General features: G+C 34.1%; 1 protein-coding gene across 1 annotated transcript in view; it reads left to right on the top strand.

Moving 5' to 3' along the window:
* Positions 1-6,674: 6,674 nt before the first annotated feature.
* The window catches only part of LOC116004771 (F-box/kelch-repeat protein At1g26930-like), a 36,109-nt gene continuing 27,389 nt past the window's right edge, over positions 6,675-15,394 (top strand). The window contains exons 1-3 of the mRNA XM_031244935.1: positions 6,675-6,746; positions 8,100-8,171; positions 8,426-8,497. Coding sequence (XP_031100795.1) covers positions 6,675-6,746; positions 8,100-8,171; positions 8,426-8,497 — 216 coding nt within the window. The remainder of the gene's footprint in view (positions 6,747-8,099; positions 8,172-8,425; positions 8,498-15,394) is intronic.

Here is a 15,394-nt window from a genome sequence, read left to right as displayed (position 1 = left end):
TAACAAAGAAAATAAATTAATAAATTCACTAGGTCCACAAAAAATCAAACTACCTCCTTGTCATACAAAAAAAAACCAAAAAAAAAATTAAAATTATAAGGGCATCCCTAATTGTGGTTTTGAGAACGCCAAGCTTATGTGGAGGAGAGAGGGTGATGAGAGAGAAGATTTTGGTGCACACTTCAAGGACTTGGTTTTTTGGCAGTGAAGTGAGTCCCACAACAACGCAACAACAACGCCATTTTTGGCGTGTGAGGCGCAACACAGCGTCCAATCGGAGACGCTAATCTAAAGATTTTTTTCCTAATTTGTTTTGTTCTTTTTTTCTCTCCCCTTTCATAGGGAGAGGGGAGAGAAAATCAGTGAGAAAAAAAAAGGTGGATGTTAGACCAAAAAAAATTAAATTTGATCATTGTACGTGAAGTGGAGCGCAACGTTCGTGGAACGCACAAACATGGAAACCATTTAACAAAGAAAATAAATTAATAAATTCACTAGGTCCACAAAAAATCAAACAGCTCATTGTCATACAAAAAAAAAACCAAAAAAAAATCAAAATTATAAGGACATCCCTAATTATTGTTTTTGAGAACGCCAAGCTTATGTGGAGGAGAGAGGGTGATGAGAAAGAAGATTTTGGGGCTCACTCCAAGGACTTGGTTTTTGGCAGTGAAGTGAGTCCCACCACAACGCAACAACAACGCCATTTTTGGCGTGTGAGGCGCAACACAGCGTCCAGTCGGAGACGCTAATCTAATGATTTTTTTCCTAATTTGTTTTGTTCTTTTTTTCTCTCTCTCCTTCCATAGGGAGAGGGGAGAGAAAATTAGTGAGAAAAAAAAGGTGGATGTTAGACCAAAAAAAAATTTGATCATTGTGCGTGCAGTGGTCGCGCAACGTGCGTGGAACGCACAAACAGGGAAACCATTTAACAAAAAACAATTAATATATTCACTAGGTCCACAAAAAATCAAATTACCTCCTGACATACAAACAAAAAACTAAAAAAAAAAAAATTATAAGGGCATCCCTAATCGTGATTTTTTGAGAAAGCCAAGCTTATGTGGAGGAGAGTGGGTGATGAAAGAGAAGATTTTGGTGCACACTGCAAGGACTTGGTTTTTGGCAGTGAACTGAGTCCTGCCACAACACAACAACAATGCCATTTTTGGCGTGTGAGGAGCAACACAGCGTCCAGTCGGACACGCTAATCTAAATTTTTTTTTCCTAATTTGTTTTGTTCTTTTTTTCTCTTTCACCTCCCATACGGAGAGGGGAGAGAAAATCAGTGAGAAAAAAAAGGTGGTTGTAAGAATAAAAAAAAATTTGGTCATTGTGCGCGCAGTGGGCGCGCAACGTGCGTGGAACGTACAAACAGGGAAACCATTTAACAAAAAAATAAATTAATAAATTCACTAGGTCCACAAAAAATCAAACTACCTCCTTGTCATACAAAAAAAAACCAAAAAAAAATTAAAATTATAAGGGCATCCCTAATTGTGGTTTTTGAGAACGCCAAGCTTATGTGGAGGAGAGAGGGTGATGAGAGAGAAGATTTTGGTGCACACTTCAAGGACTTGGTTTTTAGCAGTGAAGTGAGTCCCACAACAACGCAACAACAACGCCATTTTTGGCGTGTGAGGCGCAACACAGCGTCCAATCGGAGACGCTAATCTAAAGATTTTTTTCCTAATTTGTTTTGTTCTTTTTTTCTCTCCCCTTCCATAGGGAGAAGGGAGAGAAAATCAGTGAGAAAAAAAAAGGTGGATCTTAGACCAAAAAAAATTAAATTTGATCATTGTACGTGAAGTGGCGTGCAACGTGCGTGGAACGCACAAACATGGAAACCATTTAACAAAAAAAATAAATTAATAAATTCACTAGGTCCACAAAAAATCAAACTACCTCCTTGTCATACAAAAAAAAACCAAAAAAAAATTAAATTTGATCATTGTACGTGAAGTGGAGCGCAACGTTCGTGGAACGCACAAACAGGGAAACCATTTAACAAAGAAAATAAATTAATAAATTCACTAGGTCCACAAAAAATCAAACTACCTCCTTGTCATACAAAAAAAAACCAAAAAAAAAATTAAAATTATAAGGGCATCCCTAATTGTGGTTTTTGAGAACGCCAAGCTTATGTGAAGGAGAGAGGGTGATGAGAGAGAAGATTTTGGTGCACACTTCAAGGACTTGGTTTTTGGCAGTGGAGTGAGTCCCACAACAACGCAACAACAACGCCATTTTTGGCGTGTGAGGCGCAACACAGCGTCCAATCGGAGACGCTAATCTAAAGATTTTTTTCCTAATTTGTTTTGTTCTTTTTTTCTCTCCCCTTCCATAGGGAGAGGGGAGAGAAAATCAGTGAGAAAAAAAAAGGTGGATGTTAGACCAATAAAAATTAAATTTGATCATTGTACGTGAAGTGGCGTGCAACGTTCGTGGAACGCACAAACATGGAAACCATTTAACAAAAAAAATAAATTAATAAATTCACTAGGTCCACAAAAAATCAAACTACCTCCTTGTCATACAAAAAAAAACCCAAAAAAAAAATTAAAATTATAAGGGCATCCCTAATTGTGGTTTTTGAGAACGCCAAGCTTATGTGGAGGAGAGAGGGTGATGAGAGAGAAGATTTTGGTGCACACTTCAAAGACTTGGTTTTTTGGCAGTGAAGTGAGTCCCACAACAACGCAACAACAACGCCATTTTTGGCGTGTGAGGCGCAACACAGCGTCCAATCGGAGACGCTAATCTAAAGATTTTTTTCCTAATTTGTTTTGTTCTTTTTTTCTCTCCCCTTCCATAGGGAGAGGGGAGAGAAAATCAGTGAGAAAAAAAAAGGTCGATGTTAGACCAAAAAAAATTAAATTTGATCATTGTACGTGAAGTAGCGCGCAACGTGCGTGGAACGCACAAACATGGAAACCATTTAACAAAAAAAATAAATTAATAAATTCACTAGGTCCACAAAAAATCAAACTACCTCCTTGTCTTACAAAAAAAAACCAAAAAAAAAAATTAAAATTATAAGGGCATCCCTAATTGTGGTTTTTGAGAACTCCAAGCTTATGTAGAGGAGAGAGGGTGATGAGAAAGAAGATTTTGGTGCACACTCCAAGGACTTGATTTTTTGGCAGTGTAGTGAGTCCCACAGCAACGCAACAACAACGCCATTTTTTGCGTGTGAGGCGCAACACAGCGTCCAATCGGAGACGCTAATCTAAAGATTTTTTTCCTAATTTGTTTTGTTCTTTTTTTCTCTCCCCTTCCATAGGGAGAGGGGAGAGAAAATCAGTGAGAAAAAAATGGTGGATGTTAGACCAAAAAAAAAATTTGATCATTGTGCGTGCAGTAGGCGCGCAACGAACAGGGAAACCATTTAACAAAAAAAAATTAATAAATTCACTAGGTCCACAAAAAATCAAATTACCTCCCTGTCATACAAACAAAAAACTAAAAAAAAATAAAATTATAAGGGCATCCTAATCGTGATTTTTTGAGAAAGCCAAGCTTATGTGGAGGAGAGAGGGTGATGAGAGAAAAGATTTTGGTGCACACTCCAAGGACTTGGTTTTTGGCAGTGAAGTGAGTTCCACCACAACGCAACAACAACGCCATTTTTGGCGTGTGAGGCGCAACACAGCGTCCAGTCCGACAAACTAATCTAATGATTTTTTTACTAATTTGTTTTGTTCTTTTTTTTTTCTCTCTATCCCCTTTCATAGGGAGAGTGGAGAGAAAATCAGTGAGAAAAAAAAGGAGAATGTTTGACCAAAAAAATTTTTTTTGATCATTGTGCGTGCAGTGGGCTCGCAACGTGCGTGGAACGCACAAACAGGGAAACCATTTAAAAAAACAATTAATAAATTGACTAGGTCCACAAAAAATCAAATTAACTCCTTGTCATACAAACAAAAAACTAAAAAAAATAAAATTATAAGGGCATCACTAATCGTGATTTTTTTAGAAAGCCAAGCTTATGTGGAGGTGAGTGGGTGATGACAGAGAAGATTTTGGTGCACACTGCAAGGACTTGGTTTTTGGCAGTGAAATGAGTCCAGCTACAACGCAACAAATACGCCATTTTTGGCGTGTAAGGCGGAACACAGCGTCTAGACGGACACGCTAATCTAAAATTTTTTTTCCTAATTTGTTTTGTTCTTCTTTTCTCTTTTCCCCTCTCATAAGGAGAGGGGAGAGAAAATTAGTGAGAAAAAAAAGGTGAATGTTAGACCCAAAAAAAAAATTTGGTCATTGTGCGTGTAGTGGGCGCGCAACGTGCGTGGAACGCACAAACAGGGAAACCCATTTAAAAAAAAATAAATTAATAAATTCACTAGGTCTACAAAAAAATCAAATTACCTCCTTGTCATACAAAAAAAATCCAAAAAAAAAAATTAAAATTATAAGGGCATCCCTAATTGTGGTTTTTGAGAACGGCAAGATTATAAGGGCATCCCTAATTGTGGTTTTTGAGAACGGCAAGCTTATGTGGAGGAGAGAGGGTGATGAGAGAGAGAACGGCAAGCTTATGTGGAGGAGAGAGGGTGATGAGAGAGAAGATTTTGGTGCACACTCCAAGGACTTGGTTTTTGGCAGTGAAGTGAGTCCCACTACAACGCAACAACAACGCCATTTTTGGCGTGTGAGGCGCAACACAGCGTCCAGTCGGAAACGCTAATCTAAAGATTTTTTTCCTAATTTGTTTTGTTCTTTTTTTCTCTCTCCCCTTCCATAGGGAGAGTGGAGAGAAAATTAGTGAGAAAAAAAGGTGGATGTTAGACCAAAAAAAAAATTTGATCATTGTGCGTGCAGTGGGAGCGCAACGTGTGTGGAACGCACAAAAAGGGAAACAATTTAACAAAAAAAATTAATAAATTCACTAGGTTCTCAAAAAATCAAATTACCTCCCTGTCATACAAACAAAAAACTAAAAAAAAATAAAATTATAAGGGCATCCCTAATCGTAATTTTTTGAGAAAGCCAATCTTATGTGGAGGAGAGTGGGTGATGAGAGAGAAGATTTTAGTGCACACTGCAAGGACTTGGTTTTTGGCAGTGAAGTGAGTCCTGCCACTATGCAACAAATACGCCAATATTGGCGTGTGAGGCGGAACACAACGTCCAGTCGGACACGCTAATCTAAAATATTTTTTCCTAATTTGTTTTGTTCTTTTTTTCTCTTTCACCTCCCATAGGGAGAGGGGAAAGAAAATCAGTGAGAAAAAAAAGGTGGATGTTAAACCAAAAAAAAAAAAATTGGTCATTGTGCGTACAGTGGGTGCGCAACGTGCGTGGAACGCACAAACAGGGAAACCATTTAACAAAAAAATTAAATTAATAAATTCACTAGGTCCACAAAAAAATCAAATTACCTCCCTGTCATACAAACAAAAAACAAAAAAAAAAATAAGATTATAAGGGCATCCCTAATTGTGGTTTTTGAGAACGGCAAGCTTATGTGGAGGAGAGAGGGTGATGAGAGAGAAGATTTTGGTGCACACTCCAAGGACTTGGTTTTTGGCAGTGAAGTGAGTCCCACCACACCGCAACCACAACGCCATTTTTGGCGTGTGAGGCGGAACACAACGTCCAGTCGGACACGCTAATCTAAAATATTTTTTCCTAATTTGTTTTGTTCTTTTTTTCTCTCTCCCCTTCCATAGGGAGAGTGGAGAGGAAATTAGTGAGAAAAAAAGGTGGATGTTAAACAAAAAAAAAAATAAGATTATAAGGGCATCCCTAATTGGGGTTTTTGAGAACGGCAAGCTTATGTGGAGGAGAGAGGGTGATGAGAGAGAAGATTTTGGTGCACACTCCAAGGACTTGGTTTTTGGCAGTGAAGTGAGTCCCACCACAACGCAACAACAACGCCATTTTTGGCGTGTGAGGCGCAACACGGCGTCCAGTAGGAGACGCTAATCTAAAGATTTTTTTTCCTAATTTGTTTTGTTCTTTTTTTCTCTCTCCCCTTCCATAGGGAGAGGGGAGAGAAAATCAGTGAGAAAAAAAAAGGTGGATGTTAGACCAAAAAAAATTGATCATTGTGCGTGCAGTGGGCGCGCAACGTGCGTGGAACGCACAAACAGGGAAACCATTTAACAAAAAAAATTAATAAATTCACTAGGTCCACAAAAAATCAAATTACATCCCTGCCATACAAACAAAAAACTAAAAAATAAAATAAAATTGTAAGGGCATCCCTAATCGTGATTTTTTGACAAAGCCAAGCTTATGTGGAGGTGAGTGGGTGATGAGAGAGAAGAATTTGGTGCACACTGCAAGGACTTTGTTTTTGGCAGTGAAGTGAGTTCCACCACAACGCAACAACAACGCCATTTTTGGCGTGTGAGGCGCAACACAGCGTCCAAATCGTTTGTTCATTTTTTCTCTCTCCCCTCCCATAGGGAGAGGGGAGAGAAAATCAGTGAGAAAAAAAAGGTGGATGTTAGACCAAAAAAAATTTGGTCATTGTGCGTGCAGTGGGCGCGCAACGTGCGTGGAACGCACAAACAGGGAAACCATTTAACAAAAAAAAAAGTTAATAAATTCACTAGGTCCACAAAAAATCAAATTACCTCCCTGTCATACAAACAAAAAACTAAAAAGAAAAAAATTAAAATTATAAGGGCAATCCTAATTGTGGTTTTTGAGAAGCCAAGCTTATGTGGAGGAGAGAGGGTGATGAGAGAAAAGATTTTGGTGCACACTCCAAGGACTTGGTTTTTGGCAGTGAAGTGAGTTCCACCACAACGCAACAACAACGCCATTTTTGGCGTGTGAGGCGCAACACAGCGTCCAGTCCGACACGCTAATCTAAAGATTTTTTTCTAATTTGGTTTGTTCTTTTTTTTCTCTCTCCCCTTCCATAGAGAGAGGGGAGAGAAAATCAGTGAGAAAAAAAAGGTGGATGTTAGACCAAAAAAAAATGGTCATTGTGCGTGCAGTGGGCGCGCAACGTGCGTGGAACGCACAAACAGGGAAACCATTTATAAAAAAAAATTAATAAATTCATTAGGTCCGCAAAAAATCAAATTACTCTCTGTCATACAAACAAAAAACTAAAAAAAAAAAAATTAAAATTATATTTCGGAATTTCCTTGAAATTTGCATATCAATTGAATTCAGTAATTGAGGAATACGGCAAGTTGTAAATAATGTCCTTCCTTATCATTCTTTATTTATGTTCAAATATTAACAAAATATTCAAAAAATGATTAAACCCATATGGTTACAATGACTTAAAATTACCATATATATACATATACATATATATATATATATATATGTATTCATTTTGTTCACGAATATTTGTGAAATTAATAGTTATTATACATATACTTTTAGAGAAATTTATATACTACCATTAATATTTTTTAAAAAGTATAATATTTATATTATATTTTTAAAAGATGAATCCCCTATTTATACTATGTAACTGAATTTTAGTTTACATTTCGTAAAAAAATATTTTGTGAAATTAATAGTTGTTATACATATACTGTAAATATAATCTATACAGGATTATTAATATTTTAAAAAAATTATAATTCTTACATTATATTTTTTTTAAGAAATGAATCCTTTATTTATACTATGTAACTGATTTTAAGTTTTGATTTCTTAGAATATTGTGATTTTGGAGATCCAGAGTATACGTGTCAACATTGTGCTGCAAATGCGGGTTTTAGATAGTTTTTTTTTTCTCCTCTAAGAGATTAATTTTTGTGGGGCCTATTTGTGAGAAAAATAGGGGCAAGCAATGTTGCGCGCTGAAAACGAAGCTCTCCCTTTTTTTTTTCTTCTCCTTTTCCCTAGTTCACTGCCGATTTCACCAAAAAATATTGATTTTTTCTCCTTTTCCCTAGTTCCCTCCCAGTTTTACTAAAAAGTAACAATGACTTTATCTCTAATAAATATCGATCTCACAAGAAAGATTTTTTTTCTCATTTTCCCTAGTTCCCCCAAGTTTTACTAAAACTAAACAATCACTTTATCTCTAATAAATATGAATCTCACAAGAAAGATTTTTTTCTCCTTTTCCCTAGTTCCCCAGGGGTTTTACTAAAAAGTAACAATCACTTGATCAGCAATCTGAGGGTGGAAATTCTGAGACTAGGGAACAAGGTGGCGATATGGTGGCTGATCAGCATTGCGATGAGGTAAATTCTGACACTAGCAGTCTAATAAATATCGATCTCACAAGAAAGATTTTTTTTCTCCTTTTCCCTAGTTCCCTGCCGATTTCACTAAAAAATATTGATTTTTTTCTCCTATTCCCTAGTTCCCTCCCGGTTTTACTAAAAAGTAATAATCACTTTATCTCTAATAAATATTGATGTCACAAGAAAGATTTTTTTCTCGTTTTTCCTAGTTACCTCGGAGTTTTACTAAAAAGTAACAATCACTTGATCAGCAATCTGAGGGTGGAAATTCAGAGACTGGGGCACAAGGTGGCGATATGGTGGCTGATCAGCACAGCGATGGGGTAAATTCTGACACTAGCTGTCTAATAAAAAAAAAAAAATTATAAGGGCATTCCTAATTGTGGTTTTTGAGAAAGCCAAGCTTATGTGGAGGAGAGAGGGTGATGAGAGAGAAGATTTTGGTGCACACTCCAAGGACTTAGTTTTTAGCTGTGAAGTGAGGGGCAACACAACGTCCAGTCGGACACGCTAATCTAAAATTTTTTTCTAATTTGTTTTGTTCTTTTTTTCTCTCCCCGCTTCCATATTTTTTTTCCTAGTCACACGTGTAAAACTTTTTAAAAAATTACAACTGTTGAAAATGCTCTCAATGGAATTGCTCTTATACTAAAAGGAATTTTATATTCCTCACACAGTCAGTGAGAAACAAATCAAGTAGGCAAGGACTCTATGCATTGGTTCCCCACTTCCCCTAAACACACTGCCTTTGAATATTTCGCCCACATGTGTTTTGGGTTGTTATGCATTGTACCATGGTCCATAGTGCTATATGTATCAGCATCATGATCGTCAAATGAAATTATAATATAATTAAAATGATATTTTACTTTATTTAAAAAATGATACTTTATCGTTGCTAAAATAAAAACTACTATGTATGGAAAATGAAACTAAAAAATAGAACTTATTCAAAAATGTAGATTGTTAAATAAAATTATAGTATAATTAAAATGATACTTTAATGTTGTTAAAATAAAACTAGTGTGTGTGAAAAAAATGAAACTAAAATCCAGAGCCATACGAGAGGTGGTTCGAGCCTTCCCTTTATATACTTTTTTTTTTGTTTGTAGCCAAAGACCTTGTGGTCTAGTGACATCAAACCCTTCCCTTTATACGAGAGGTGGTTCGAGCCTCAGTGGAGGCAGTACTGATTCTTGTGCTTCAATAGGTTGAGAAAGTAGTTATGAATAGATACTGCATTGTCATAGAGTTAGTAGTATTAAAAAAGAAACACAATTTTTTGTTATATCACCCTTAAATGTTTTAATACAATTTTTTGTTATATATATAAGTTATATCCAAATGAAGCACAAAGAGCCAATAGCGCCTGCACTGAGACTCGAGCCCACCCCTCTTATGTGAGGGTGCAATCGGGTGCCACTGGATCACAAGACCTTTGGCAATTTCATTGTTAGTCTAATATGAAATATATTGACAACTTGGTCCATAAAGACCTTATGATAAAAATAAAAAAATTATATATAACTCTACTATTTAGACATAATTCGTAGAGGTAAAGACATAAGTAAAGTTTGTAAGTGTATGTTTGAAAACTCAGAAAGATTTTTTGAAAAATGAGTTTTTTTTAAAAAAAAAAATATTTTAATTTTCAGGTGTTTGGTTGAAGATTAGAAATTTATATTTTTCTTCTTAGTGGAAAGTTAAGAAATTGTGTTTTTTTTTTGTTTGGTTTATTTTCTTGAAAATGAACATATATTATTTGTTATATAATAATAATAATAATAATAATAATAATAATAATAATAATTATTATTATTATTATTATTATTATTATTATTGATGGTTGTGACCAGTGGTGGTGGCAATAATATGGAAATTAATTTGAAGAGATTAAGAGAGACGAGAAATTAGCATGAAAATCTCGCACTTTAAGTACACAAAACATGCACCTTGAAGAAACTAAGTGTCTATTTTATATTTTTTCAATCTTTTTGAGTCTAAAGAATCAATGCTCCCACCATCGAGGTTCAATCCACTGACCACTCATTTGGAATGGTAACAAAGGTATCATCACACTACATAGTAGTTGGCTAATCATAGATGTTTTAATCATTTCCAATTGTAATCAACTGTAAGTTTTTTCTTGTTTGAATTGTAAACATTGAGGGTGAAATTAAAACTACTAGAATATAATAAAGAAAAATTAGGTCTTTGATTTTTGCGTGTGTAAAACAATTGGGGGTCATGATTTTTTTTTATCTTACCCTCAATGTTAATGATTTACTTAGGGAAAAGCTAACAATGAATTACCCTCAATGTTACTTGAGGACAAAATTTGGTAGATTTAAAAATCATTGAAATTGAAAATTGACAATACTAGATGTCTTTACATTTACAATTCACAATAAAGTCCTTATATCTGCCGCTCACAATAAAATCACTCCAGACAAGTTTTAATAAGTTGACATTTGAAATAAAAGAAAAATAAAATTATTAAACCTTGTTACATTATTATTAGTGATAGGAATTAGGGAGCTTATCATTTCCCTTAAAAAGATTCCTCATAATAATTAAATTCATTGCGATAATGCGTTCCAAGTATATGATAGGAAGACTTATAATGTTGCCTTGAATTAGGCCAACCCTTCACGTTCTCAAATTAAATGTTCTTCTTGTATGTTTCATTGTTTTGTTGTGCCATTACCAATCTTTTCCCTCATTTAATTTGAAGGGACAGAAAATACCATATTAAAAAGGGAAAAATGCATTTTAGTCACTCAATTATTTCTTCTAGATGTTTAGTCACTCAATTTTACTTCATAGAGTAACAAAATTACTGTTGTAAACATCGGCCACCTAGGCGTTAGGCTCCCCTAAACTGAGACGAATTGCTCCCTAGGCATTCGCCTAGGTGGCCGGCCGCCTAGCGCCTAACTCGGCAGAGTTAGCCGAGTTAACTCAGGTGAGTCAGTCTTGTTAATTTTTCTTATTATATTTATATATATTTAAATTTATTTATTTATATAAATAAGAGAAGTAATATATATATATATATATATATATATATATATATATATATATATATATATATATAATATGACATACACCCACACACATGCATTATTTTTTTGTTTTTATAGATTGTCGCCTAGGTACCGCCTATACCGCTTAGACTCTAGGCGCTAGTCTATTGTCCGATTAGCGCCTACTACAACCATGAAAAAAACTATTAAACTCTATAAAATTTTACTTAATACATGGTATTTTAAAATTTTATTATCTTTATTTTTATAACCTTTTCAATTTTGGTATTTCATATGAAAATAGAAAACTAACAACATTCTTCACTAAATTTTTCATCTTCAATTGTGGTACATCGCCCTTATTTTTTCCTCGGCGAATTAGACTGTCTCTCTATTCTCACCTAATCTGTACACCTATACTCATACTTTGCCCCACAAAAGCGAAATTCGTCATTCTATGGTCTTCCTCAATAGTGAAGGTTTTGGTGTGGTTTTTGAGAAATTTTTGTAAGTGTGATTAGGAAAGAGAAAATGGGGGTGGAGGAAAAAAAGAAAAGGAAAAACAAAAAATAAAATATCAAACGCAGGCAAGTTGCTGTATTGCTTTCCAGGTTGGGCCCCATAATTCAAACAAAGAACCAATAGTTGCAGGAGTTACTCCTCTTTTCTCTCTCTTCATTCTCTCACTTCCACATCATATTGCTTTTCTTAAAAAATGTGAAAGATCACGCATTTAACCTGACATGATGGTGGACGTGTGATGTCAATCACGATAACTTAATGAATTTTTAGGTTGAAAAATACGCATTTGGTGCACACAAATAACTCACCATATTAAATAGTTAGAAAAGTTGTTTCTATGTCTGACTGTAAGGAATGATTTACCATTTCATTAATTATTGATGTAAACATTTTATGTTATGAATTAATGGAATAGTTACATTTACCTTAAAAAAAAAAAATAACTCACCATATTACATATACTCTCATAGTGCAACTGTCAAATCTCGATTATGTATCCTTTTTCACAATCATATATTAACGTGCCTACGTGAATGCACTTTTTTTTCCCTATGAAAGGAGTTTCCTAACTAACAAGCTCCACTTCATCAATTCTAGAAGACTCTTTAATTTCTTATTCAATCTTTTACTCCGTATTTATTTATTGCTACAATTATTTGCATCTTAATGAAAAAAAAAATTCTAAAGAAAATGTTTTTTCTTAAATTTGAGGAAAATAAAATTTTTCCGTGTCTTGTTCATTGAAATTTTTTTTTCACAAGAAAATGTTTTCTTTAATTTTGAGGGAAAAAGTTTTCCAAGTAGAGGGTGTGATATTTTGTTTTTCATGGAAGTCGGGAAGAAAGTATCATATAGTTCGATAATTTTGTCCCTATTACTTTAATTATCGTTATCATTGTATTGGGCATTTTAGTCATTATACTCATTATTTCTTACCATTTCAATCCCAACCAAACAATAGAATCAATATTCTCGGTATTTCTTTTCCACCAACCAAACAATGGAATCAATCTTCTTGCGTAATTTTTTTGCATGAAATTTAAATTCCATTTGCCCTCAAAAAATTTTCGCGAACCAAATGAGGCATTGGTAAATTATTTCCTCATATGCAATAATTTATTTTCCATCACGTGTCTTGTATGTCATAAGAAGTAAAAAAAAAACTAATTTTTTCTGAAAATGGTGGTCAAATGGATGTAGTATAATTCTTACTTTATACTCGAAGATGATAATTTCAATCCTTATCAACACTCTCCTGATCGAGCGTTTACTCTTAGGTGCTGGATCCGAGAGCATGCTGTGATCACTATGCCAGGCCAATTGAATAGCAAATATCTTAGGCGGTGCACTCTACTCAGAATTGAATAGCAAATATCTTAACACGATTTACATTCATACTTTATGTCTGTACCATCCATATCAAACAAACCTTTTAAATGCATTCAAACTTAGTTAAACTCACATTGTACTATTTTATATTCAAACAAGAAAAGACTTTCACTATGCACGCTTTTTATATAAAAAATTTTAAAATATAGTTATATTCACCGCTCCCCTCTAAACTAACTTTTAGTTTATTTAAAATTAAACCTGCAACATCTTTGTTTTTTATACACACACATACACACACATATATATATATAGGACCGGTTTTTTAATTTGCATGGCCTTGTGTTGGTAAATAAGTGAAGCCCTATCAAAGTATAAATAAACTACGAATCGAGAAAAATTACAAAGAGAATAATGTTAAAAATCTAATTTCGGGCCAATATAATCACAAATACATATACTAACTGTTAGACTAGGGCTGGATTAGGGGCCCAAAATTTTGGGGCCCTGTGTTGCTGCACATCTTGCACGCCCTAAAATTCGGCCCACACACATATATATATATATATATATATTGAAATTTGTATTATTTTATCTAATGAATGGATTTTTTTTCCAAATGAATGAAGACATGAACTGTGACAAAATTGCCCACTCTTGTCTTGCTTTGTCCCATTGTCTGATTGCCATCCTAGAGTCTGTGTTTTCTGAATGGTACACAGTTAAAAACTCACATGGTTGAGCCCCATCCCTATCAATCATAAATATCCATCGGCCTTAAATTAATTGGATTTCTTCATGGCTTGGACATGTCAAAATAAAATCTTAACTACCATGATTTCTGAGAAATTAAGTCACACCGTACCTTATATTCTTTTTCTATTATATGTTTTTTTTTTGAAGATATTCTTTTTCTATGTTGTTTGTATTACATAATGCATAATGCCATTTGAATTGGGGAATTATTATCAGACTTTTTGCACAAAGTATAGTGGTATAGTTACTCACTTTTGGAAAAAAAAAAAAAAAAAAAANTATATATATATATATATATATATATATATATATATATATATATAATATGACATACACCCACACACATGCATTATTTTTTTGTTTTTATAGATTGTCGCCTAGGTACCGCCTATACCGCTTAGACTCTAGGCGCTAGTCTATTGTCCGATTAGCGCCTACTACAACCATGAAAAAAACTATTAAACTCTATAAAATTTTACTTAATACATGGTATTTTAAAATTTTATTATCTTTATTTTTATAACCTTTTCAATTTTGGTATTTCATATGAAAATAGAAAACTAACAACATTCTTCACTAAATTTTTCATCTTCAATTGTGGTACATCGCCCTTATTTTTTCCTCGGCGAATTAGACTGTCTCTCTATTCTCACCTAATCTGTACACCTATACTCATACTTTGCCCCACAAAAGCGAAATTCGTCATTCTATGGTCTTCCTCAATAGTGAAGGTTTTGGTGTGGTTTTTGAGAAATTTTTGTAAGTGTGATTAGGAAAGAGAAAATGGGGGTGGAGGAAAAAAAGAAAAGGAAAAACAAAAAATAAAATATCAAACGCAGGCAAGTTGCTGTATTGCTTTCCAGGTTGGGCCCCATAATTCAAACAAAGAACCAATAGTTGCAGGAGTTACTCCTCTTTTCTCTCTCTTCATTCTCTCACTTCCACATCATATTGCTTTTCTTAAAAAATGTGAAAGATCACGCATTTAACCTGACATGATGGTGGACGTGTGATGTCAATCACGATAACTTAATGAATTTTTAGGTTGAAAAATACGCATTTGGTGCACACAAATAACTCACCATATTAAATAGTTAGAAAAGTTGTTTCTATGTCTGACTGTAAGGAATGATTTACCATTTCATTAATTATTGATGTAAACATTTTATGTTATGAATTAATGGAATAGTTACATTTACCTTAAAAAAAAAAAATAACTCACCATATTACATATACTCTCATAGTGCAACTGTCAAATCTCGATTATGTATCCTTTTTCACAATCATATATTAACGTGCCTACGTGAATGCACTTTTTTTTCCCTATGAAAGGAGTTTCCTAACTAACAAGCTCCACTTCATCAATTCTAGAAGACTCTTTAATTTCTTATTCAATCTTTTACTCCGTATTTATTTATTGCTACAATTATTTGCATCTTAATGAAAAAAAAAATTCTAAAGAAAATGTTTTTTCTTAAATTTGAGGAAAATAAAATTTTTCCGTGTCTTGTTCATTGAAATTTTTTTTTCACAAGAAAATGTTTTCTTTAATTTTGAGGGAAAAAGTTTTCCAAGTAGAGGGTGTGA

This window comes from Ipomoea triloba, chromosome 14 (assembly GCF_003576645.1).
Source record: "Ipomoea triloba cultivar NCNSP0323 chromosome 14, ASM357664v1".
Taxonomy (NCBI): domain Eukaryota; kingdom Viridiplantae; phylum Streptophyta; class Magnoliopsida; order Solanales; family Convolvulaceae; genus Ipomoea; species Ipomoea triloba.
Note: the sequence above shows the minus strand (reverse complement) of the source record. Positions and strands in the feature narration are given on the sequence as shown.